This window comes from Anomaloglossus baeobatrachus, chromosome 6 (genome assembly GCF_048569485.1).
Source record: "Anomaloglossus baeobatrachus isolate aAnoBae1 chromosome 6, aAnoBae1.hap1, whole genome shotgun sequence".
Lineage (NCBI taxonomy): Eukaryota > Metazoa > Chordata > Amphibia > Anura > Aromobatidae > Anomaloglossus > Anomaloglossus baeobatrachus.
In genome coordinates, this window is record NC_134358.1 from 11,083,661 (window position 1) to 11,110,952 (window position 27,292).

At 49.9% G+C, this 27,292-nt stretch overlaps 1 protein-coding gene across 1 annotated transcript in view; it reads left to right on the forward strand.

The window, feature by feature from the left end:
* Positions 1–26,074, forward strand: part of LOC142243803 (cytochrome P450 2C8-like) — a 103,514-nt gene extending 77,440 nt beyond the window's left edge. Inside the window, exons 9-10 of the mRNA XM_075316007.1 lie at positions 25,036–25,177; positions 25,383–26,074. Of these exons, the coding sequence (XP_075172122.1) occupies positions 25,036–25,177; positions 25,383–25,582 (342 nt within the window). The 3' untranslated portion in view covers positions 25,583–26,074. The remainder of the gene's footprint in view (positions 1–25,035; positions 25,178–25,382) is intronic.
* Positions 26,075–27,292: the final 1,218 nt, after the last annotated feature.

Here is a 27,292-nt window from a genome sequence, read left to right on the forward strand (position 1 = left end):
CAATTTATTGAAAAGAAAAGAAAAAAAAATCCGCTGTAATCCATTTGGACGTCCCACGTCGACTCTGGACCTTCTAGAATATGGGGGACACGTTCAGGGAACGTATCCCCTATTTTCTAGGTGTGAGGACCCTCCATTTGAGGAGAGTGGGTGCAATGAATCTGCACCCACCCTCCCCGGGTCACAGCTGCACACACAGTGCCGAGCAGCAGCAGCCAGCGTCTCACAACACAGGAAGCTGTCAGCTGCTCGGCACATGTGACCGGCGTCTGCTGAGAAGGAGCCGGAGGAGGGGGCCGCGGGGGATCAGAGCTGCGACAGGTATGTATGACACCGGGGAACACCGGGGGGGATAGGGGGGGACCCAGCAGGGCCTAGGGAGCAGGTTTCTGTCGCATGTGTTATGGCACATGCGACAGAAACCATAGGAAAGGGGGAAATGCGGCCGGCGCGCTGCTGTGCTCGCCGGTGCGCGCGGCCATCTTGGATTTTCGGGAGGGGGTTGGGGGTCGGGGGGGGCACTTTGGGGATACCGGGGGGACTGGAGGGAACCGGGAAAAAGATTTATCTCCCACCTGGCATGTTTGATCATGCCAGATGGGAGATAAATGATTTTTTACCGGCGCGGTCAGTCATTTACTGTAACCTGATCATCGGTATACGGTGTATACCGGTCATCAGGTGAGCGGGGACCGGAAAAACCGGCCAGAATCATGATCTCCAGGGTCTCAGCTACCCCCGGCAGCTGAGACCCCGGAGATTTTCTGACTCTGGGGGGCGCTAGACCCTTTTTTCCGACCGCCGTTAAAAAGCGGCGGATCGGAAGAAGTACCCTAATTTGTCGCCGTTAAAAGGCGTATCAGCGGTCGTTAAGGGGTTAAGATAAAAATCACTGGAAGGGAGGACGCCTTCTGCAGCACAAGGAGATTGTAGTCCGAAATGTTTTCTCCCTTCTCCCCCTCCACTCTATGCCTCTTACATTTCCAATTCACTGGAAATAGCATAAATATTAAAGGAGTCTGTAGTACTGACAGCTTTCATGGTGGCGTCTCTGCCTCTGGCCATGTGACCTCGTCGCGGGCGGGGAGGAGGGTGTCAGCACACCGCGCTCACCCCTTCTGCTCGGGTCCGGCAGCTGCTCAGTGGTGGCTCGAGCGGTGGGCCGGATCCCGGGGTGTCTCGAGCGACACTCCTCGCCCGTGAGTGAAAGGGGGAGTTTGTTGGGTGTGGGGATTGTTATAGTTCGTGACGCCACCCACGGTTGTGGTGATTGCACCACCGCTGCTCAGTGTGGGGGTCCCGGGGATGGTGATGCGGAGCAGCCAGGTGTTGTGTTGCCCCTCCGTGGGTAGGGGTTGGTGATCCCGGGGCCCGGTGATGAAATGTGAAGTGTAGGGCCTGGAGGGCGCAGGGACGCGGGGGCAGCACTGTGCCTTGCGGCACTATGGTACTCACTCAGCCTGACACACGGACACAGTTTGTACGGTAAACCAACGGCTGGTAGGACGGTCCCACAGACGGCTGCACCTGCACTCCCGGTAGGTGACGGTGACGTCTCTCTTCCTTGCACCTGTGTTGTCTGATGGTAGCGGTGGATTCCCTCCGGTTACCCGCTCCCCGACTGCAATCTGGGCCGGAGGAGCTCTACACTTTGCCCGCAGGCGCTGGCCCTGGGGAAACTTGTGCCCTGGCGGTGGCGGTGTCTCCCCGGTAATGGTCGGGCTGTTGCCGTCAATCGGGACTTGGTTGTTGGGGGATCTGCGTCCCCGTCACTGACGGATTTGGCAAATTTGGCGACTCCTAGCCTTGCCGGGGTCCGAGAGGCCCCTGCCCTGGTGCTGAACGTCCTTCGGAACACTGCTCCAGACCACCGGGCACACAGCCAACGGGGTCCTTCCAGGAACTTCCAAACGGTCCCCCTCCGGACAGTCACCGCCGTTGCTGACCTTGCTGTTCTGGCCCTCACAAAGCTGGGCCCTTCAGGCTGTCTCTCTCTTCTGTTACTTTGCTTGCTTTTCCTCCTTTACTACTTTCCTTCCTTCACTTTCACTTAGTTGTTTACTTTTGCCCTTTCTAGACTACTCCTCCACTCCTTCCACTTCCTCCTCCTAGACTCATCTGCCTGGTTTCTTCCTGCCTCCAGAGTTGTGAGCTCCTTGGTGGGCGGAGCCAACCGCCTGGCCCACCCCCTGGTGTGCATCATCAACCTCTGGAGGAAGGCAACAAGGATTTGTGGTTAGCTGTGATGTGCCTACCTGGAGTGTGGGGTGTGGTGGTGTTGTGACCTGTGTCCCCTGGCTTGCCCAGGGCGACACATTCCCCCTTAGCAAAATGCAGACCGTCCGCGGGCTGCCGTCCTACACCGGTTTTATTTTTTTCTGTAAAAAGGGGATAACAGGGTTAAGCAAACATAGATAACATTTTTAATAACTCTTCCCAAGACGGGAGGCACATTTACTTAAACGTTGCAACGGTATACGGTCACGGTTTCCGCTCTCTCCCACCCAAGCAACCTGGCCCTGATGCTGCCCCTAAAACCCAGGCAGCACCCCTTGACCCACAGTCCAGCACAAGTCACCCGAGCGGGATCTGTCCTTCCCCTCCAGAGGGTGGCCACCGGTTCCTTTGGTGGCTGGGCCCTGGCCTGCTCTGCTCAGGGCCCTCCCTCCAAACTGCCTCTCCGGAGGCGGTATTGCGGAAACGGTAACGGTACCCAACATATTTACAAGCCACTTAACGTTTGTGGTGCCCTGCAAGTTCACGGGCTTGTCCATGGATAGTTCCCATGCATTTTAAACGGTCCCCACGGGGACAACGGTGCCGGCTCCTGCCGGTTGCTAATCACACGGTGAATCAGGTGAACTTCGGATCATTTTCACTTATCATTTGCAGAACTTTCAACTTTTTCAAACAAACACACAACACTCTTTTACATTTGCGGGCCCCTCTTACTCATAGAACGGTCTCCCTGTACCTAAGTGGGGGTCTACCTAGGTTGGAACGGGTGGACCTTCGGGGCCCGGTGTCAGTGGTGCTAGACAGTGGGGTAGAGGGAACAATCGGTTCCTCCTCCCTGCTATAGTGTGGAGCAGGCGGAGGTGCAGGGGGGCTGGGTACAGGTTCATCCCTGGGCACTGGCACTGGTTCTGGCTCACGGTTAACCGCTTCCACTACTTCTTCATCCACGGGTTGTGGGAACAGTATCACTGGAAGTATCACCGCGCCGTTCTGTGTAGGCCAGTCTGCGGGGAAGTCACCCATTACAGTGTGGATTACCTCTGCTGCCTTCTCCACTGGTGGAGGAACCGGTACTTCAGCCTCTGCCTTTAGCGCTGGGGGGCATTTCTTTAGATGGTCCCGGGAAACTGTGGCTAGGGTGTCCCCTTGGTCACGACTGATCTGGTAAGTCTTCCCATCTCCCCATTCCGTGGGTTGTATGACATAAGGGACTTGCTCCCACTGATCATCCAGCTTGTGGGTTTTCCTCTTCCGTTTCAGCACCACATCCCCTGGCTGGAAAGGACCTGCGGGCGCCTTCTGGTTGAACCGGTGCTCCTGCTGCTCTCGGCTCCGACTGAGGTTCTTCTCCACATACTCCTGGATTTGCCGGTACTGTGCCCTCCTCCGGCTTTCCCACTCTGCCGTTGAAGGGAGTGCTTCTGGGGCTTCCAACCCCATCTCCAGATCCACCGGCAGGCGGCCAGGCCGAGCCCTCATCAGATACCATGGGGTGTACTTCGTCGAGCTGGACGGGATATTATTATACATGTCGACCAAGTCAGGTAGCTTTTCCGGCCACATGTTCCGTTCTTCCAGCGGTAGCGTCTTGAGGAGCCCCAGGACCAAGTGATTCATTTTCTCGCACATGCCGTTGGTTTGGGCGTGGTACGGAGTGGTCCGGATCTTCTTGCAGCCGTACAACTGGCAGAATTCGTGAAACACCTCTGCTTCAAAAGCCGGGCCTTGGTCAGTCAGCACCTTCTCGGGGTACCCATGGGGTCGGCAGAAATAAGCCTGGAACGCTCGAGCAGCGGTTCGACCAGTTAGGTCCTTAACGGGGACTACCACCATAAATCTTGAGTAGTGGTCTACCATGGTCAATGCGTAGGTGTACCCACTTCGGCTAGGGGTGAGCTTGACATGGTCCAGGGCGACCAGCTCCAGCGGCTGATGGGTGACTATGGGATGTAACGGTGCCCTCTGGCTAGTCTCGTCCTTTCTCCTCAGTGTACAAGGACCACATTCTCGACACCAGGCTTCCACCGATTCACGCATCCCACTCCAATAGAACCGCTCCCTCAACAGCATTTCCAGCTTCTTCCACCCGAAGTGGCCAGCACCATCATGGTATGCCCGCAGGACAGTAGCGACCTCAGCTTGAGGAACGATCAACTGGCATATCTTCTCATGGGTCTTCGGGTTGATCAGCTCACGGTACAGCCTCCCTTGGTTTAGGTAAAGCCGTTTTCGTTCTTTCCACAAGCGTTGAGCTTCGGCTGGAGCGGCAGGGTCTATTCCCATAGCACCTTGTTCCACCAGAGTCTTGACAAGGCGGACAGCCGGCGCTCGGTCCTGGGCGTCCTGCCACTCTTGACTGGGCCGCGGGTCCAGATCCACCCTTTGCTGACAGACTTGTACCCTCTCAGTAGGCAGCTGGTGAAACGCAGGCAACTCGATCTCCTCGAGGTCGTCATCCTCGCACCCCTCTTCTGACAGATGGGGCATCCGGGAGAGTGCATCAGCATTTATGTTTACACGACCAGCTCGGTACTTTATGGTGAAATCATAGTTGGCTAGCCGGGCTACCCACCGCTGCTCCAGCGCGCCCAACTTGGCCGTGTTCAGGTGAGTCAGCGGGTTGTTGTCCGTAAACGCTGTGAATTTGGATGCCGCCAAGTAGTGGCGGAACCGCTCCGTGATAGCCCACACCAACGCCAATAGCTCAAGCTTGAAGGAGCTATAGTTCTCAGGGTTCCTTTCGGTCGGCCGGAGTTTTCGGCTAGCGTAGGCAATCACCTTCTCCTTTCCATCCTGGACCTGGGATAAGACCGCTCCTAGCCCCACATTACTGGCGTCCGTGTGGAGGATGAACGGGCTCCCATAGTCAGGGTACGCCAGGACCTCTTCTCCGGTCAAGGCCGCCTTCAACTGGCAAAAGGACTCCTCATGCTTGTCCTCCCATGACAGTGGGGGTCCAATGGGTCTACCACCTTTGGTCTGTCCCACGAGGAGATCTTGCATGGGGGCAGCCATCTTCGTGTATCCCTTTATAAAGCCCCGATAGTACCCCACCAGACCCAGGAACTGCCTTACTTCCCTCACTGTAGTTGGTCTCGGCCAGCTCTGGATGGCAGTAATCTTCTCAGGGTCGGGGGCGACACCATCCGCACTCACCACATGCCCTAGATACTGCACTCTGGGTTTCAGCAGGTGGCATTTTGAGGGCTTCAACTTCATCCCGTACTGGGCAAGGGACGCGAACACCTCGGCCAGGTGCTCCAGATGGGCTTCATACGTCTGGGAATAAACAATCACATCGTCCAAGTACAGCAGGACGGTCTCGAAGTTTAAATGTCCCAGACAGCACTCCATCAACCGTTGGAAGGTCCCAGGGGCATTGCACAGCCCAAACGGCATGCTATTGAATTCTCAGAGTCCCATCGGGGTGGTGAAGGCGGTCTTCTCCCGGTCCTCTGGGGCCACGGCCACTTGCCAGTATCCGCTGGTGAGGTCAAGGGTCGAGAAGTAGTTTGCGGTTCTCAGTGCAGCCAAAGACTCTTCAATTCGAGGTAAGGGATAGGCATCTTTATGGGTTATCTGGTTGATCTTCCGGTAGTCCACACACATCCGCATGGTACCATCCTTCTTCTTGACCAGTACCAACGGAGCGGCCCAGGGACTACAGCTGTCCCGAATAACCCCTGCCTCCTTCATATTCTTCAACATATCTTTGGCACACTGGTAATGTGCAGGGGGAATAGGCCTATACCTCTCTTTGATAGGGGGATGTTCACCTGTGGGAATGTGGTGTTGAACCCCCTTGATCCGCCCAAAGTCTAGGGGGTGCTTACTGAAAACCTGTTCGTACTCCTGCACCACCCTGTGTACCCCGGCCCTGTGATGTGTAGGGGTATCATCAGTGCCTACATGTAGCTGTTGGTGCCACTCCTTTGTGTCCCCCTGGGATGGGGAAGTGCTGGGGGTAGGTGGGAGTGTGGATGGACTGGCTTCATGGATAGTGTGAGGGTCCAGGGTGAGCAGCTTGGCAATGGTGGCATACCGGGGGAGCCTGACTTCTTCCTCCCCACAATTCAACACTCTCACGGGCACTCTCCCTTTCTTCACATCTACCACCCCTCGGGCGGCCACTACAGTGGGCCAGTGTTCGGAGGGCATGGGCTCCATCATCGCAGGGTAGTCACGCCCCTGAGGCCCTACTGCTGCCCTACTGCTGCCCTACACCAGATCATCATCTCACTCCTAGGGGGCACAGTCAACGGAGCAACATCCATCACTCTCACTCCACCAATCTCCCCTCCTGTTGAGCTTACATGCTGGCGGTACATCAGGGCGCGGATCTCACGCTGCACAGCCCTCTGCCGGCTCCCCGCCGCTGTGGCGGCTAGCTGTTGCAATAGGTTCAACACATCAGCCATGCAGTGTTCCATCACATTGGTTCCCAGCACTATTTTCGGGTTATGATCACTGGGTTCATTCATGATCACAATCATACCCTGCTGTTGCAGTTCAGCTTGCCCCACTGTCATAGCCACTTGTTTATACCCCACCTGGGTCAATGGAAGTCCATTAGCGGCAATCAAATTTATACTATTGTCTGGAGGCGCCAGCTCGTCTGTGGCCCAATACTGCCGATACAACGTGTACGGTATGGTGGTTACCTGTGATCCAGTGTCCAAGAGAGCCATCACCGGTATGCCGTCCACAGCCACGGGGATGATAGGGCGGGCCCCGACATATCGGTCTCGCCAGTCCGGGGGGCCACGGTGTTCTACTCCTGAGGATTGGCCCGGGGCCCCAGGGGTTGCTTGTTTAACGGGCACTGTCGGTAAATATGGCCCGGCTTACGGCACTTGTAGCAGATTGGGGGTCTGCTCCGCGGGTTGTTAGCGCTTCTCCGCTGCATCCAGGGAACATCTTCGGGACTGTCAGCAAGCTGTATCTGCGCTGGAGGCTGCGATCTGGTCAGAGGTTGTAGCGCGGCAAGGATCTTGGCAAGGTCTCCGTCCAGGCGACGGACCTGGGCTGCCAGTTCTTCCACGGTGCTGCTCGGGGCTGCAGGTATTAAGGAGGTTGGTTTGGCAGAGGCCGCCGCAACGGGAGCTGTCTCGACGGGCCACGGGACGGGTTCCAGGACTTCAGCAGCTGGGGGCTGTAGTGCCTTGATAGCCCGCTCCTTTAACACAGCAAAGTCCACATCAGGGTGTTCCAGGGCCCACAGCCGGAGTTGTTTACGATCCTCAGGGGACCTCATCCCCTGCGCAAATTGCTCCACTAACATCTTGTTGCTATCCGCCTCATTAATAGAGTTCACTCGCTTCAGCGTGCGGAGGGCGGTCTGCAGGCGTAGAGCATAGTCCCGAATGCTATCTCCAGCTCGTTGCCGGCACTGGTAAAACTGCATCCTCAGCTCAGCTTCAGTCCGGGTCTCGAAGGCAGTCTGTAGCTTCTCGAAGATGGTGGCTACAGAGAGCCGGTCCCCCTCGGTCCAGGTCTCCGCTTCCTGCTCCGCCGCGCCGGTTAGCTGGCCTAGCACTATCGCTGCTCGTTGCTTATCGGTCAGGGGGTACAACTCTAGCAACGGGTTAAGCTTTTTCCGGAAGGCCTGTAGGGCATCCGGTTTCCCGTCATACTGCGGTAGCCAGGCAGCTCCGGGCGCATAGGGCAAGGAAAACGGCATGACCGGAGCAAGCGCGGGGGCCGCGGCACCTCCCGCCGGTACGACCGGGACCTGGGCAGGCCCATTCCCATCCGCGGGTGCCGCTGCGGCTGCGACCACCGCTCCTCCAGCGGCTCCGTCGGGCGCAGACATCTTGTTTCCGTCCCCCTTAGCTCTTTCCGGCCCCTCCTCTCTCGGGGTGGGGTTTTGGCCTTCGCGCCTCTACTGCTCGAGAAGACGCTCGAGCGGGAACTTTTCGCGCCAAAGATGGCGGCTTCTGAAATTTTTCTGCCGGATGCCTCCGGCGGTAACAAGGCGCACCTCTACCTGACGGCAGAGCGGTAAGATCCTGTTCGTGACGCCAAGTTGTCACGGGCGGGGAGGAGGGTGTCAGCACACCGCGCTCACCCCTTCTGCTCGGGTCCGGCAGCTGCTCAGTGGTGGCTCGAGCGGTGGGCCGGATCCCGGGGTGTCTCGAGCGACACTCCTCGCCCGTGAGTGAAAGGGGGAGTTTGTTGGGTGTGGGGATTGTTATAGTTCGTGACGCCACCCACGGTTGTGGTGATTGCACCACCGCTGCTCAGTGTGGGGGTCCCGGGGATGGTGATGCGGAGCAGCCAGGTGTTGTGTTGCCCCTCCGTGGGTAGGGGTTGGTGATCCCGGGGCCCGGTGATGAAATGTGAAGTGTAGGGCCTGGAGGGCGCAGGGACGCGGGGGCAGCACTGTGCCTTGCGGCACTATGGTACTCACTCAGCCTGACACACGGACACAGTTTGTACGGTAAACCAACGGCTGGTAGGACGGTCCCACAGACGGCTGCACCTGCACTCCCGGTAGGTGACGGTGACGTCTCTCTTCCTTGCACCTGTGTTGTCTGATGGTAGCGGTGGATTCCCTCCGGTTACCCGCTCCCCGACTGCAATCTGGGCCGGAGGAGCTCTACACTTTGCCCGCAGGCGCTGGCCCTGGGGAAACTTGTGCCCTGGCGGTGGCGGTGTCTCCCCGGTAATGGTCGGGCTGTTGCCGTCAATCGGGACTTGGTTGTTGGGGGATCTGCGTCCCCGTCACTGACGGATTTGGCAAATTTGGCGACTCCTAGCCTTGCCGGGGTCCGAGAGGCCCCTGCCCTGGTGCTGACCGTCCTTCGGAACACTGCTCCAGACCACCGGGCACACAGCCAACGGGGTCCTTCCAGGAACTTCCAAACGGTCCCCCTCCGGACAGTCACCGCCGTTGCTGACCTTGCTGTTCTGGCCCTCACAAAGCTGGGCCCTTCAGGCTGTCTCTCTCTTCTGTTACTTTGCTTGCTTTTCCTCCTTTACTACTTTCCTTCCTTCACTTTCACTTAGTTGTTTACTTTTGCCCTTTCTAGACTACTCCTCCACTCCTTCCACTTCCTCCTCCTAGACTCATCTGCCTGGTTTCTTCCTGCCTCCAGAGTTGTGAGCTCCTTGGTGGGCGGAGCCAACCGCCTGGCCCACCCCCTGGTGTGCATCATCAACCTCTGGAGGAAGGCAACAAGGATTTGTGGTTAGCTGTGATGTGCCTACCTGGAGTGTGGGGTGTGGTGGTGTTGTGACCTGTGTCCCCTGGCTTGCCCAGGGCGACACAACCTCACCGCTGATGAATATTGATTGTAACTGGAAAAAAAAGAATAATAATAATTGGAGAGTAGTAAAAAGTCCCGATCCGCGTGGTTTCAAAGATACCCGGGTGCCGGGCCTGGGATTCTGGGTGTTTGATCCGGTCCCAGCACTCAAGAAATTAAAAAAAAAAAATTAAAAATAAAGAAAATGAGAATGAAGCAGGCACCTCATACTTATCGGGGCTCCATCGCGGCTGTAACTCCTCCCGCGTGGCTGTACACTGCTCCAGCAGCCTCTCTTTCACTTACTGGACCGCTCATCATTGCTCATCTATATGCACTGCTTTCTCCACCCACCGGCCGTCCTGGCATCTGTCATTGGTTGCAGTCAGACGCGCCCCCAGCCTGTGTGACAGCGTTTGACTGCGACCAATCACAGATGCTGTCTGCGGGTCAGTATCATGGTATAAAAATAAATAAAACAATTGACGTAAGGTCCCCCCAAATTATGATACCGAGCACAGATAGAGCCCATGACTGCAAACTGCAGTCTCCAGCCTTCAACTTATCTTGACTGTGTATCAAAGTAAGAGGAAGCACATACGTTTTGTTTTTTTACTTATAGACCCCTACCCATCACTAATTTAGGCTTGATGACAGTTGTGCGCTGTTATTAACCTGTCATTACCCTGATTGCCCTGGTGCGGTGGCAATCGGGGTAATGACAGGTTAATAACAAGAAGAGCCTTGTAAAGTGCCAAGCTTGATGCATCTAAATGATGTGACTATCCCGGGCGGCTGCAGGCTGCTATTTTTAGGCTGGGGATGGCCTAATAACCATACGCCTCCCCAGTCTGAGAAAACCAGTCTCCAGGTGTCAGAGTTTATCATGGCTGGGTATCTAAATTGGGGGGTACAGCACGTCAGTTTTTTAAATTATTTATTTAAATATTTTTTTAAAAAAAGCCACATGCAGTTCCTCCTATTTTGATACACATCCAAGATAAGCACACAGCTGGGGCTGCAGTCTGTAACCGTCGCTTTATCTCTGCTGGTAGAAATACAGAAGGGGTCCGCACGCCAAATTGTTTTGTTTATCACGAGTCTAAAGGGTGCTTTACACGCTGCGACATCGCTATAGCGATGTCGAGCGCGATAGAACCCGCCCCTGTCGTTCGTGCGACATTTGGTGCTCGCTGCCGTACGGCAGCGTCACACGAACATACCTTGTCAGCGACGTCGCTGTGACCGCCGAACAATCCCTCCCTCAAGGTGAGGTGCGTTCGGCATCACTGCGGCGTCACTAAGCGGCCGGTCAATAGAAGCGGAGGGGCGGAGATGAGCGGGATGTAACATCCCGCCCACCTCCTTCATTCCTCATTGCCGGTGGACGGCAGGTAAGGAGATGTTCCTCGTTCCTGCGGTGTCACACACAGCGATGTGTGCTGCCGCAGGAACGACGAACAACATCGTACCTGTGGCAGCAACGATATTAAAGAAAGGAGCGACGTGTCAACGATCACCGTTTTTGAACGATTTTTCGATCGTTGATCGTCGCTCCTTGGTGTCACACGCTGTGATGTCGCTACCGGCACCGGATGTGTGACACTAACGACGTGACCTCGATGATATATCAGTAGCGATGTCGCAGCGTGTAAAGCCCCCTTAAGGATATAGACAGCTTGTGTGATTCCAACCAACCACAGACGCTGTCTCAGTGGATGGGGGCGCGGTGTTACAGCCAGGGCTGTGGCGTTGGAGTCGGAGTCATGGAGTCCGAGCTCATTTTGGTGGAGTCGGTATAAAATGGACCAACTCAGACTACTAAAATAAATAAAAAATTGGGTCCAGCGTGCAATGCAGAATGTGCTGAATATTTTTTCATAGGAATTTGGGAAAGTTATGAAATGTCCTATAAATGTCTGTTCTATTCCTGATCTAAGGCTACATTCACACACAGCGTTTTTGCTGCGTTTTTTGAGGATACGTTTTTCAGCTGGAAAAGCAGATCAGCTTTTTAAAAAAAAAAATGCATCACCTGAAAGGTTTTTGAGCTCATAAATAATGTTTTCAATCGCAAAAGCAGATTAGAAAAACGCCACAAACTGACTGCTCATTCTGTGTGAGGATCCTCACAACACGCTGTGTCTGAATGTCCTCTCTTGAAACCCATTGCCTTTGCTGGGTGCTAGAGTCACTGAATTTCACTACATTATTTTGCCATCAATGTTCGATATGTTTGTGACAAAAAAGAAATTGTTAGTAAGACACTGGCAGTAACAGATAGTAAAGCTCATCACAGCAGCCAGTTTCTCCAGGCCTTAGTGGAAAAAGTTCTGCAAGACTACGAACTAAAAAAAAAGAACAGGTTCTTGCTATTGTAACGGACGATGCTTCAAACATGATAAGTACAATTAAACTGATGAATGAGAGTAATGCACAACAGCTAGAACTAAATTTAGGATTTAGTATGTGTGAGATGGAGCCACAGCGCTGTTCATGTAACTGAGGAACAAACTGATATTACAACAGAAGAACAGCAAAATGCTACTTTAGGATTAGATGATCTTGTTGAAGCGGCTTCAAAACACTTTCAAATTCATCACATGCCCTGTGTTGTGCACACGCTGCAGCTGGCAATAAGAGATAGTCTGCAAGAGGGACATGCTGGAAATCTGATTAGAAAAGTGAGGAAATTGGTTATTGCCGCCAGAACCCCTAAAATTCATTCCATCTTGAAGAGACGTGCAATTGTTTATCAAGCCACTCGGTGGGGCAGCACTTATTTAATGATTAAGCGATTGCTTGAACTAAAATCGTTTCTTATAGATATGGTGAACCCTCAGGTGACCCTAAATGAAGGTCAATGGACACAGGTGGCTGAATTGAAGGAATTGCTTAATCACCCATTTACCGTGACTAAAAAATTATAAGCTGAGGATTTAACTCCTGGCATTTTCATAAGGGAGTGGAAGAGCTTGCTATTTTGCCTGTCCCAAAGAGGAGGTTTAATCGCAGATGGCATTTCTGCTTCAATGAAACGGAGAGAGACATGGCTATTGGAAAATTAAAATTCTTCTGGCAGCTGTGTGTGCACCCAAGTCATCGTATACTGCTTGATGATCAACAGCTTACTAAAAGAAAAGCAGCTTTGACTGAGGTAGCAGTTAGGATGAGCAGCTACAGGACTGCCAGGTGGAAGATGACTTGGGGCCTGACAGTGCTACTGCTGCCATATCTCCATCCTCACCAGATGAGGAGTTTAACTTTGACAAGTATTTGGATGACATGGAGCAGGCAAAGTGTTGCCGCAAGGAAAAAGATTTCACTCCGTCTCCTATAGCAGCAGATTGACCAGATGTCACTGCGTCTCCTATAGCAGCAGATTGACCAGATGTCACTCCGTCTCCTATAGCAGCAGATTGGCCAGATTTCACTCCATCTCCTATAGCAGCAGATTGCCCAGATTTCAGCAAAATTTTTCACTTGCTCTCAAATAATAGAAAAATTCAACCGTTCATCAAAACTGACTGTGCATGAGGCAATTCCTTTATAGCTGGAAATTGTTAGAGATGTTGCCCATGTGTTTACGGCCTTGCCTCCAACCAAGTTACTGTAGAGAGGTTGTTCTCTAGCCTTAGGGGTACTTTGCACGTTGCGACATCGCTACTGCAATCTCGTCGGGGTCAAATGGAAAGTGACGCACATCCGGCGCCGGTAACGAGGTCACAACGTGTAAAGCCTAGATGCGCCGATAAACGATCGCAAAAGCGTCGAAAATCGTTGATCTGTGTAGTGTCGGTCATTTCCATAATGTCGCACCAATAGGAGATACGATGTTGTTCCTCGTTCCTGCGGCAGCACACATCGCGGTTTGTGAAGCCAGGAACATCTCCTACCTGCGTCCCGCCTGCAATGAGGAAGGAAGCAGGTGGGTGGGATGTTTACGTCCCGCTCATCTCCGCTCCTCCGCTTCTATTGGCCGCCTGCCGTGTGATGTTGCAGTGATGCCGCACCACCTGCCCCCTTAGGAAGGAGGCGGGTCGCCGTCCAGAGCGACGTTGCAGGGCAGGTAAGTGCATGTGAAGCTTCCGTAGCGATAATGTTCGCTACGGCAGCTATCATAAGATATCGCATCTGCGACGGGGGCGGGGACTATCGTGCTCGGCATCGCTACAATCGGCTAGCGATGTCGCAGCGTGCAAAGTACCCCTTAAAATTATTTCGTCAGATTTGAGGTCATCTACGAAGGAGGATCTGATGGAAGCAATTCTATTTTTTACAACAAATACATGGACTGCACAAATGTTATTTAGTATGTTTTTGTTGAAAACTGTTGTTTGCCACTTACATAGTGTATTATATAGTGTTATATATATATATATATATATATATAAAATGTAAAATGTGTGTGTGTGTGTGTATATATATATAATGTGTGTGTGTGTGTGTGTGTGTGTGTGTGTGTGTGTATATATATATATCACTATGTAATAAACTATGTAAGTGGCAAACAGTTTTCAACAAAAACATACTAAATGATATTTAGTATAATGCTTATATTTAAGTGAAAAATGTATTGTACAATGTGAACATTAGACATTTAATCATTTTTATGATACAATAATCAAGATATTTAGATAGAACATAAATATATATTGAATACGACTTTAGAACACAAAAAACTAATAAATTGTAAATATGTAATACAATGTCAATATGTAATATATATACAAGATATATATGCAATCTACTGTATATTACATAGTGTATTACATATTTACAATTTATTAGTTTTTTTGTGTTCTAAAGTTGTATTCAATAAATATATTTTATGTTCTATCCAAATATCTTGATTATTGTATCATAAAAATGATTAAATGTCTGATGTTCACATTGTGCTACAATAAATTTTTCACCTAAATATAAGCAATATATGTGGGAGTCGTGGAGTCGGAGTCTGAGTCGGTGCAAGGAAAATTGAGGAGTCGGAGTCGCAGGTTTGGCTTACTGACTCCACAGCCCTGGTTACAGCAGTCAATCAGAGATCCCAGTTAATGGGGAATGCAGTGAATATGCATTAGAGATCATTGTCAGACCCGGAAGCAGCGCTGCAGCCGCGGGAGACTCAGTAAGTATCTACTGCTGTACCCCTTTTACTTCTAATTTTTTTTACAGTGGCCAATCACAGCCATGCCAATACTTGAATTAGGCTTTGATGGGCAGGAAGAGAATGGTTTTTGCCATCCGATCATTTACATATCCATGGCAGGATCACCAACTTTTGCGGTAAATAATCAGATCCTAATCCGGCCACAGATAGTAGGATTTTCTACTGGTGACCACTGTGCTAAATTAGGGCTGGACTGGTGGGGGAGAGAAGATTCCACTACACCAACCGGAAGAGGAAAAGGCATATGTGGTACAAGGACAAGTGTCCGAGACTAGGTGGGACACCTCAGCAATCATGAATTAGCCGGACTGGGTAGAGGGCATGGGGGCTGTGGGGCTCTGTGACTCTGGCGCTTCAGTCACTTTGATCAAAGTCCATCTATTACCGGACCAATGTTTTGTTGCTGCCAGCCATAAGTTAGACAACATAACAGGAGGATAAACTTTGAACCTTTGGAGGTGTCACTACATTTAGACTGGGGTCAAAGTCATGGAATGGTGGACGTAGGAGCAGTGCAGCCCCTACCGGTAGATGTGTTGCTGGGAAACAACCTAGGAGCAAGGTTGGTGCTACTAGGCCAATGTCATAACCCAGGGACAAAGATCGGTTCCAACTGCATCAGCAAACATGTAAAAGAGAGATCTCAATATGACGGCTACCTCCCCGCCAATGGTGAAGAATGCACAAAATACAATGCCTGTTACCTTGACAGAACATGACTTGAAAGAGGTAAATGACATCAGGGAGGAATTACGGGGAGACCCATCGCTAGAGGGGTTGTAGAGTGCAGTGTCCGAAGAAGGGTCTTGGTCCGCATTATATGGGACAGAGGATTGATGTATCGGGTGACAGGAGACACAGTCAAATTGTCTCTCCAGGGAGGAAGGAGACAAGCTCTAGCGCCACCTATTGGAAGTAGCAATCCTATATGTAAAAAGTGGCCTTTTAACAAGCCCTTTCATATGACTTAGGACTTATACCAGATCAAAACCCCAATTTGCAGACAGTGTTTCGGGGTGATTGCGCCTCGTCAGTGCAAAGTATGGTATCCAATCTGGCTTATGAGAAGCTATAGTGGGGACCACAAGGATGACTATTCTCCTTGCGAAGACCTGACAAACCAGTCTGGCTGCCAGTGAGGGAACTTATAGCTGCAATGCCCCTCTGGGAATTATTCAAATTGTCTCTTGCTAGAGTTTGTTTCCTTCCTTCCTGGAGAGATGGTGGCATGTGTTGATGCGCAAGTATTTGAGGACCTACGGCTAGAAGAAAGCCAATTTGATGAACCTGATTTACGGTCTCCAGAGGTGGAAACTGATGATGATGAGACACAGTTGCCATCAGGTAAGCCTACAATCTCAAGTGGGAAGTAGGATGAGATGGAAGACGAGGTGGTCGATGATGAGTCTATTGATCCGACCTAGACCGTTGACATGCACAGCCGACACAGCAACACAGAGGAAGATGGATATGTAGCACCAACACAGGCACCAACGAGTAGTGGTTTGTCCAGAGTGAGACCTCGGTCAGCTGTTCCAAAGAGCACCTCCAATGTGGCCCAAGTCAGGGCAAGGGGGTGTTCAGCCGCTGTCTGGAAGTTTTTTTCTGAAAGTCCTTCAGAGAAAAATATTAATATTGTAATCTGTAGCATCTGCCATATCAAGATGAGCAGAGACCAGGGCAAAGGCAACCTGACCACCAGCAGTATGCGGAAACACATGGCAGCCAAGCACCCTAGTGGGTGGGCAGAACACCCGGGTACCAAATTTGTGTCTGCGGGTCAAACCACTGCGATGTCACCTGTGCTACGTCCTTCATAATCTACTGTCCAGGAAGCAGGCGTTCATACATCCTGCCCACAAGCTGCGATTACACAGACACAGCAAACATCAACCACATCCACTTCCTTGTCCCAGAAAAGCATCCAGTTGTCCATACCTGAGAGTTTCAAAAGGAAGTGTAAATACCCAGCCACACACCCACAGACACAAAACCTACACTCGCACATTGCCAAATTGCTAGCCAAGGAGATGTTGCTGTTTAGGCTTGTGGGAACACAGTGTTTTCGTGATCTTTTGGCTGTGGCTGCCCCATGATACAGTGTCAGTGTTCCCAGCAGCCACTATTTTCCCATTCTGCCGTCCCCGCGTTACACAAGCACGTGTTAAACAATCTCAATCATGCTCTGACCAACACCGTAACCAGGAAGGTGTAACGCCTGCCTGGATCCACAGACTCAGACTGGCTGTAATGGACAGGCTAGAGGGAAACCACTTCACCAAGCAGGACCCCCAGAACCCTGAAACCCTTTAACCCCTTATACAGGGATTTGAAATTACACAGGGCCCTGGAGATCACTACCTGTGGAAGGCTGCAGTCTGAGAGAGTAGTCGTCAGGCAGGGTCAAACCATGAATTGCAGAACAGGGACAGAATCGTCAGGGAAAGATGTAATCAGAAAACGAAACAGAGGTCAAATCCGGATCGGGCAGCGAGGTACATAAACAGCAGGCAAGAGAAGTAGTCAGGAAACAAGCAGAAGTCAGAATCACAAAACAGAACAGGGCGGAACAGGTAGCAGAATATCAGAACTATCTCTGGCAGTGGTCAGCACACAGGAGGGGAATAAAGAAGGGTGTGGAAGACACATGCCACCTATAGTGAGCCAGCGGTACTGCAGATCCCAAGGAAACCCAGCCCAGTGGATGATCGGAGCCTGCGCCCACCGGCGCCGCTGGCATCGACTACTCTCCAATCACCAGCACTATCCACAGCAGGAACACAGCATCGCCTGGCGATCCGAGCAGAAGTCACCGGAGCGGACTCCGGTGGTGACGTAACAGAAGGTCCACCTAAAAACAAACATGATGATGAGGAAGAAGACTTGTTTTTCTGTGCTACCGAGGGGACTCCCAATGCTACACAAGGGACTCTCAACTACAGCTTCATGTCTGTTCAGCATGGATGTGCTGAAGAGGAGGAGGTGGAGGAGGAGGAGGCATCGAGTCAGCGTGAGGAGAGGATGGGTATTGATCCTCCTGGTGGGGATACAGAACCTTTGCCTGTTTGCAGCTAGGCCTACATGGCACAGTTCAGATGTACGTGTCTGTGGCAAGACCCTCGCATGATACACAATTTATCCAACAACCTATACTGGTTGGTCACCTTTCTGGACCCAAGGTACAAGGACAAATTTCCTTCTCTCCTTTTGCAGTCACCAAAGGGTTGTACAATGGAATCCTTCGAGAGGGTCATTGTAGATCAGTTGCTGAAAACATCACCCTCAGACAACGCTGGCGGCAGAGGTGGGGGGAAATGTGTGCAAACCGGGCCATTTTCAATAAACCAGGACATCAGCAAGGGCTATCTGTGCCTGTAACAATGCCAAGGAGGGAGAAGTTGCACAACATGGTCAAGGGGTACTTAAGTGACCATACCTGTGTCCTTTCTGATGCTTCCGTTCCCTTTAATTATTGAGTGTCTAAGCTGAACACTTGGCCTAACCTCTCCTTATACGCCTTGGAGGTGCTGGCCTGCCCGGCTGCCAGTGTGATGTCAGAGCGTGTTTTCAGTTCTGCTGGGGCAATCATCACTGATAAGCGCTCACGCCTCTCCACAGAAAATGCAGACAGACCTACTCTGATTACATTCAACAAGGACTGGATTTATCCACAGTTTGCAATCCCTCTAGATGAGAGCAAGCCAAACTAAATTCCCCCAAAATGTTCATTTTGGCTACTGCTGGTAACGTCCACACCCTCCCATAAAAAGCCGTTTCTTTCCTGCGTCAGCCATGACTTAGGCCATAGGGCTAATTTTTTTAAATACTAAGCACATTGTGCAGTGGACAAACCAGGACAGTCCTACTCCTACTCCAGTCTAACTACTATTTGTCAACGGAGGCCCCTGTGATGGTGACTCCCTGCATCAACCATGACTCAAGCCATAGGGCTAATTTTTGTAAACAATGCACATATGTGTGACAACCGCATCTGTTCTGTTCCGTATATGGCCCGTTTTACATCCGTGTGCCTTCCGTTTTTTTTTGCAGACCGCAAAAAACCGGAAGGAGGGTTACATACAGTCAAAAGCTAGATGGATAGATAGCTGGCTGGATGGATGGATGGCTAGATAGATAGATAAGAAAGACATCTATGATGTCCCAACTCCCCGTCATTTTGAAATCTTGCACCCTTTAGTGCCTTTCCTTTGTCACGAAAGGCCTTGTTTTTAGCCACAAATTCATTATTTTCCCCCAAAAAAAACGTGGGGTCCCTCCCAAATTGGATCACCAGCAAAGGTTAAGTAGACAGCTCTAGTCTAGTATTCTCAGACTAGGGAGGTCCACAGTTATTGTACCCTCCCCAGCCTAAAAATAACAAACCGCAGCCGTCCTAGAAGTGGCGCATCCATTAGATGCGCCGATCCTGGAGCTTCAGACCAGCTCATTCCATTGCCCTGGTGCAGTGGCAACCGGAGTAATATATAGGGTTGATACCAGCTGTGTAATGTCACCTGGAATAAAGCCCTGGGGTTGTGATGTCACAGCGTCTATCAGATACCTGACATCACTAACCAAATCAATAATGAAAAAAATAGCTAACAAAAGAATTTTTATTTGAAAAAACACTCCCCAACACAATCTTTCTTTCACCAATTTATTGAAAAGAAAAAACAAGTCCGGGTCTGGCATAATCAAATTAGGGGGTCCCACGACGATTCATAGTGTCCTAGTCATAGTATCATAGTATCATAGTTTTTAAGGTTGAAGGGAGACTCTAAGTCCATCTAGTTCAACCCGTAGCCTAACATGTTGATCCAGAGGAAGGCAAAAAAAACCCCAATGTGGCAAACAAGTTCCAATGGGGAAAAATTTCCTTCCTTCGTCCACATCCGGCAATCAGACTAGTTCCCTGGATCAATACCCTGACATAAAATCTAATATACATAACTGGTAATATTAAATTTTTCAAGAAAGGCGTCCAGGCTCTGCTTAAATGTTAGTAGTGAATCACTCATTACAACATCATGCGGCAGAGAGTTCCATAGTCTCACTGCTCGTACAGTAAAGAATCCGCTTCTGTGATTATGATTAAACCTTCTTTCCTCAAGACGTAGCGGATGCCCCCGTGTTCCAGTCGCAGGCCTAGGTGTAAAAAGATCTTTGGAAAGGTCTCTCTACTGTCCCCTCATATATTTATACATTGTGATTAGATCCCCCCTAAGCCTTCGTTTTTCCAAACTAAATAACCCCAAGTTTAATAACCTGTCTTGGTATTGCAGCCCACCCATTCCTCTAATAATCTTAGTCGCTCTTCTCTGCACCCTCTCCAGTTCAGCTATGTCCTTCTTATATATCGGTGACCAGAATTGTACACAGTATATAAGTGCGGTCGCACTAGTGACTTGTACAGAGGTAGAACTATACTTTTTTCATGAACACTTATACCTCTTTTAATACATCCCATTATTTTATTAGCCCTGGCAGCAGCTGCCTGACACTGTCCACTAAAGTGAAGTTTACCATCCACCCATACACCCAAGTCTTTTTCTGTGTCTGTTTTACCCAGTGTTCTACAATTAAGTACATAATCATAAATGTTATTTCCTCTACCCAAGTGCATGACCTTACATTTATCTACATTAAACTTCAATTGCCACTTCTCAGCCCAATCCTCCAATTTACATAAATCTCCCTGTAATATAAAATTATCCTCCTCTGTATTGATTACCCTGCAGAGTTTAGTATCATCTGCAAATATTGAAATTCTACTCCGCATGCCCCCAACAAGGTCATTTATAAATATGTTGAAAAGAAGCGGGCCCAATACTGACCCCTGTGGTACCCCACTATGAACTGAGACCCAGTCCGAGTATGTACCATTAATAACCACCCTTTGTTTCCTATCACTGAGCCAGTTTTTAACCCAGTTACACATATTAACAGAATGCTCCTCATTGGCTGGGAGAGCAGTGCACTGTCCTGAGCTAACATCATTAGGTCAGGCCAGGACACTGCAGGGCATGACGAGCGCTGACGTCATGAGGTTAACTGAGTTAATTACCTGCGGTGATGAACTCCGCTTGAACTCGTAATGTCAGCGCTCGAGTTCCATGGCCGCCGCGTTTTCACCCGAAGTATCCCGTGAGCTTGTGACGTCATTGCTAGTCACATTCTCGGGCTGCCCACGAGACGATGTGAAAACGCGGCGTCATGGAAATCAGTGACGAGCGGCGCTGACGTCACAAGTTCATTAGAGATCATCACAGCAGGTAAGGATCTGAGCTAATTTCCTGATGTCGGCACTCGTCATCCCCGCAACTGCTCGCACTGTTATGAATCAGTGACCAAGGAGGATCAGAAAAAGGACCGTAAACTAGGAAACCCAGACTTTACCAGAGTGGTTGGAATCTAACGGACTGCAGTCTTAATAATGACACACAACTAGAAGTAGCCGTGGGACATGCCTACGATGACCTAGTCGCCTAGACACTGCCAGAGAACGAACTATTCCTACAGAGGGAAATACAAGAAAAGCTAATCTGCCTCGGAGCAGTCCCCAAAGATATAGATAGCCCCCCACATGTAAAGATTACGGCGATGTAGGAAAACTCAATACACAGGTAGAAAACAGATTCAGCAAAGAGGCCCAAACTATCTATATAGGAAAGGATAGAAAAGAGCACTGTCTGCAGCCATAAAAACCCTAGAAAATACCAACATGCCTGATATGGAAAAATACTGAGTCCACACAGACTCTGCCCCCACTATATCAGTACTCTGGTATTACTGGGATCCAAGCAAAACACTAATATAGATGAGGGACTGAAATTAGTACCAAGCATGACAAAACAAAATACATAGCAGAATATGGAGCAAGGTACACAGACATTCCCAGCAGGGAATGATCCAACTCCATCCGGAACTCCACACAAGCAAAATCAGAAAATAAGCCTTAGTACCTAAACAGAAAAAACAACAAGAAAGTGGAAACCAGCAGAGGTACAAAGACCAAACTTATCTGTAAGGAGTTCTGGTAGACACAGAAGGTAGGGCTGGCTTCAGAATATCCTTAGCAAACAGGAGACAACATTGAGCACCGGCAAGGAACAAGAGAGCACTACTCAGTTATATAGGCCCAGTCAGAAAAACCAGATTGTCAGTCATCCTCAGTTGTCTGGTTCCCATTCAGCAAGCCAACTCCACTACCAGCACTGGCCACAAGAGGGAACCCCAAACTAGAACTTAAAGCAAATGTATTCACAACATTGCACACTGCTGTGTGAGTTACTGCAGGGCTGGCCAGGGCAGTGCGACAGACTGCAGGGTCTTAAGTGCTTCCGTGTGGCTTCAGGGCAACCCAGAAACCATACACTGTGTGCAGAATTATTAGGCAAATGAGTATTTTGATCACATGATACTTTTTATACATGTTGTCCTACTCCAAGCTGTATAGGCTGAGAACCAACTACCAATTAAGTAAATCAGGTGATGTGCATCTCTGTAATGAGGAGGGGTGCGGTGTAATGACATCAACACCCTATATAAGGGGTGCTTAATTATTAGGCAACTTCCTTTCCTTTGGTAAAATGGGTCAGAAGAGAGATTTGACGGGCTCTGAAAAGTTCAAAATTGTGAGCTGTCTTGCAGAGGGATGCAGCAGTCTTGAAATTGCCAAACGTTTGAAGCGTGATCCCCGAACAATCAAGAGTTTCATGGCAAATAGCCAACAGGGTCGCAAGAAGCGTATTGGGCAAAAAAAGGCGCAAAATAACTGCCCATGAATTGAGGAAAATCAAGCGTGAAGCTGCCAAGATGCCATTTGCCACCAGTTTGGCCATATTTTAGAGCTGCAACGTTACTGGAGTATCATAAAGCACAAGGTGTGCCCTATTCAGGGACATGGCCAAGGTAAGGAAGGCTGAAAAACCACCACCTCTGAACAAGAAACATAAGATAAAATGTCAAAACTGGGCCAAGAAATATCTGAAGACTGATTTTTCAAAGGTTATATGGACTGATGAAATAAGAGTGACTTGATGGGCCAGATGGATGGGCCAGAGGCTGGATCGGTAAAGGGCAGAGAGCTCCACTCCGACTCAGACGCCAGCAAGGTGGAGGTGGGGTACTGGTATGGGCTGGTATCATCAAACATGAACTTGTGGGACCTTTTCGGATTGAGGATGGAGTGAAGCTCAACTCCCAGACCTACTACCAGTTTCTGGAAGACAACTTCATCAAGCAGTGGTACAGGAAGAAGTCGGTATCGTTCAAGAAAAACATGATTTTCATGCAGGACAATGCTCCATCACATGCATCCAACTACTCCACAGCGTGGCTGGCCAGTAAAGGTCTAAAAGATGAAAAAATAACGACATGGCCCCCTTGTTCACTTGATCTGAACACGATACCTGTGGTCCTTTATAAAATGTGAGATCTACAGGGAGGGAAAAGAGTACACCTCTTGGAACAGTTTCTGGGAGGCTGTGGTGGCATCTGCATGCAATGTTGATCGTAAACATTCAAGCAACTGACAGAATCTATGGATGGTAGGCTGTTGTGTCATCACAAAGAAAGGTGGCTATATTGGGCACTCATTTTTTGGGGTTTTCTTTTTGCATGTCAGAAATGTTTATGTACCACCTCCGAGCGAGCAGCCGGGCTGCTGCCGCTGCTCGAATCCAAATGCGCGGTGGCTCAAGGGGTCTCGGGACCTGGGGGTCGCGCGGCCACTCGATTAAAAAAAAAGGGGGGGGGAATATGTACAGGGGTTTTTTGGAAAGTTCGTGACGCCACCCACGGTGCGTGGTAATGTGAGGGACCACCGCTGCTGTTGGGGAGCCCGGTGACAATGGTGCGGCAGCCTGATGTTTAACCCCTCCGTGGGTAGGGGGTTTGTGTCCCGAGGCCCATTGATGATGGATGGTGTTTGGGTGCCATTGGGGAATAGGAACAGGGGTTTCCAATGTACTCACTCAGTCCCAGAATAACCACACTGACAGCTTGTAAACCAAAGTTCTGAGCACCTCTGCAGCCTGCGGGGAGCACGCCTGGATCCATGCCTTCGGAGTTGTTGTTGTTCTGTGACCCTATCCCTGGCACCTTAGTCTCGAGTCTAAGAGTGAGCTTGCTCTCAGGGTTCACGCGTAGGATTTCTTTGTACTGTAGTGGGAAAGTCCTATCCCATCGGTGCGCTAGTACCCCGATTTTGGAGTGGGTTGGGGTTGACACTTGAAGTCTTCACCCCCGTCGGATAAATTACCGGAACGCGTGAAGCTACTTTCCGGCCTGGGGTCCACGTACCCCGCCGTGCCCTGGCCCCTGCCCGATGATGGCTCAAGGCCGCCGGCTGCCCTCCCCAGCAGTCCGTGCCCCTTGACACTGGCCCTTGCGACCGGATTCCAGCTCCTACCTGGCCCAGACCAACGTCTGCCACCTAGTACACAGGAGCTCTCCTCCATGGCCTCTCCTCACGAGAGCCACTTCCTCCTCTCTCCTTCACTCTCAACTCTCACTGTCCTCACTTTTCCCTCACCAACCCCCATGTGGGCGGCCCTATTCCCTTCAGGCCTCCCAATGGTGTGTCTGGTAGGTTCAAGTGGGAAGTGTTCCTAGGATTTTGATTGGCCAAGCTGTTAACAACACTAAAAGGACTGGCATCCGTAACCAAAGAGGGTGGATACTGTGCAGAAGGGCAGATTGCACAATACCCTGTGACGACCTGATAGGCCAGGGCGTTACATTTGTTTCTAAATTTTGTGCAGTTGTATTGGTTTACCTGGTGAAAATAAACAAGTGAGATGGGAATAGATTTGGTTTTTATTAAGTTGCCTAATAATTCTGCACAGTAATAGTTACCTGCACAAACAGATCCTCCTAAGATAGCCAAATCTAAAAAAAAAAACACTCCAACTTCCAAAAATATTAAGCTTTGATATTTATGAGTCTTTTGGTGCTGATTGAGATCATAGTTGTTGATCAATAATAAAAAAATCCTCTAAATTACAACGTGCCTAATAATTCTGCACACGGTGTATGTCAGAAATGCAAGAGGGCGTATTCTCCAGGCTGTCCCCATTCAGTGTCATCACTTTCCCCTCCATTGCAGCCTTTTCCTCAGGCCTCCAGACCTCTTTGTTGGGTCCAGCAGAAAATTACTCGCATTTCCCAGTGACTTGTATTGTACTCGCTATTCATAACGAATTCACGAATATTACAAAGTACTCGTTATGAGTATAGAGAATACCAATATTACAGTACTCGCTCATCTCTAATAAACACCTCCCATTATACACATTCACAGATAGATGCCCTCCATTACATACAGTAGCTAGAAGGCCCCCATTATACTTCCATTATATAATGCTTATATCTTTGCAGGGGACAACAGTAATCCCGTTCTTATCATCAGTGCTGTCTGACCCTACCCAGTGGGAGACCCCAGAAGATTTCAATCCTGGGCATTTCCTGGATGAGAAGGGACAGTTTCAGCTAAAACCGGCTTTCATGGCTTTTTCTGCAGGTGAGGTGTTTCCTATAAATTTGAGTTAACATTAGAAGTCCCAGGAATTTCGAGCTCCATAGGATTCCAATGGTAGAAATGTTAAATGACCCCTCTCTGGGACTTCTAGCGTTAATTGATATGAGGATGAGGGGCGGGTAATGTTCATGGATGTAGTAATATGTTACACCACAGAATAATCAGCTGCGTGTAATCTCTCTGTCAGGGAAGCGGATCTGTGCCGGGGAGGGCCTGGCCCGCATGGAAATCTTCCTCCTCTTCTCCGCTCTGCTTCAGAAGTTCACCTTCACCCTCCCCCCAGGAACAGGACGTCAGGATTGTAGAATGCTGAAGCAGAACAAGCACAAAGCTATATTATTCTCCCAGGTCTGTGCTGAACCTCGGGCCGTGTCCTCCACCACCTAAAAGAAGACGTGAGGGCGAGCGGCTCCTCCAGATTACACATGGAAATGGCCTGTGCCGATAAAGCTTCACTATTGTATAATAATAGAAAGATGAAAAACTTTCAATTACTCATCATTTTCAAGATCTCTGCTTGCTCACAGCGAATGGGAACCATTCTTACACACATCGGATACCCTGTCCGGATCCAGTCCTAATCACACAGCTGAAGACTTGTGGCAATGTATCAGAGTAGACAATCCTCTGTGAGCTAAAAACATCGAAGCAGCGCAGTGCTGGACTCCAGACTACTAGCTCCTACCTACACTTATACAATGCAACAAAATGTCAGCTGTGAAAGGAGGACTACTCCAGGAAGAAAATGAAATGTCTGGAGATGAGCAAGTTTCCATTCACGGATTGCCACTTTCATGGTCCTTGTTTGCAAAGAACTGACACCAGAAGTGGTTTAGAGAATTGTGATATCCGTACTGAAGACGCGATGATGATTTCTATTGTGCTAAAAAAAAAAAAATCCCATCTTTAGGGGGGGTTTCTGAACATGTTGTAAGGTGTATTTCAATAAAAATAAACTGTCATATGGCTAATGCTCAATTTCACCCATACCCACCCCAGCCGCTTATCTGCAACTATGAAGGTCATGTCCACTGAAGGTCTCTCAAATATTGCTTCAATTTAGGTTTATCCATTAATATACCATCTGCTATCTTTGTCCTTTGAATTCCCATCTTTCCCACTGAAATATAATCACAAAGCTCCTGCGCACTGAGATACTACGAACAAGAACCTGCCCACTGAGAGACCACCATACAAAGACCTGCCTACTGAGAGACCACCATACAAAGACCTGCCTACTGAGAGACCACAATACAAAGACCTGCCTACTGAGAGACCACCACACAAAGAGCTGCCCACTGAGAAACCACCACACAAAGACCTGCCCACTGAGAGACCACCATACAAAGACCTGCCTACTGAGAAACCACCACACAAAGAGCGGCCTACTGAGAAACCACCACACAAAGAGCTGCCTACTGAGAAACCACCACACAAAGAGCTGCCCACTGAGAGACCACCACACAAAGAGCTGCCCACTGAGAGACCACTATACAAAGACCTGCCTACTGAGAAACCACCACACAAAGAGCTGCCCACTGAGAAACCACCACACACAGAGCTGCCTACTAAGAAACCACCACACAAAGAGCTGCCCACTGAGAAACCACCACACACAGAGCTGCCTACTGAGAAACCACCACACAAAGAGCTGCCCACTGAGAGACCACCATACAAAGACCTGCCTACTGAGAAACCACCACACAAAGAGCTGCCCACAGAGACCACCATACAAAGACCTGCCTACTGAGAAACCACCACACAAAGAGCTGCCCACTGAGAAACCACCACACAAAGAGCTGCCCACAGAGACCACCACACAAAGAGCTGCCCACTGAGAAACCACCACACAAAGAGCTGCCCACAGAGACCACCATACAAAGACCTGCCTACTGAGAAACCACCACACAAAGAGCTGCCTACCTAGATACCTGCCTACTGAGATACGACCGATAAGGTCCTGCCCATTTACATACCATTACACAAAGACATACTTAGTGAAATACCACCTCAAAAAGACCTGCCTAAAGACATACCACCTTGCAGGGGTTAGGTCTGAAACATCACTACACAAATGTCTCCCAACTGATATACCAC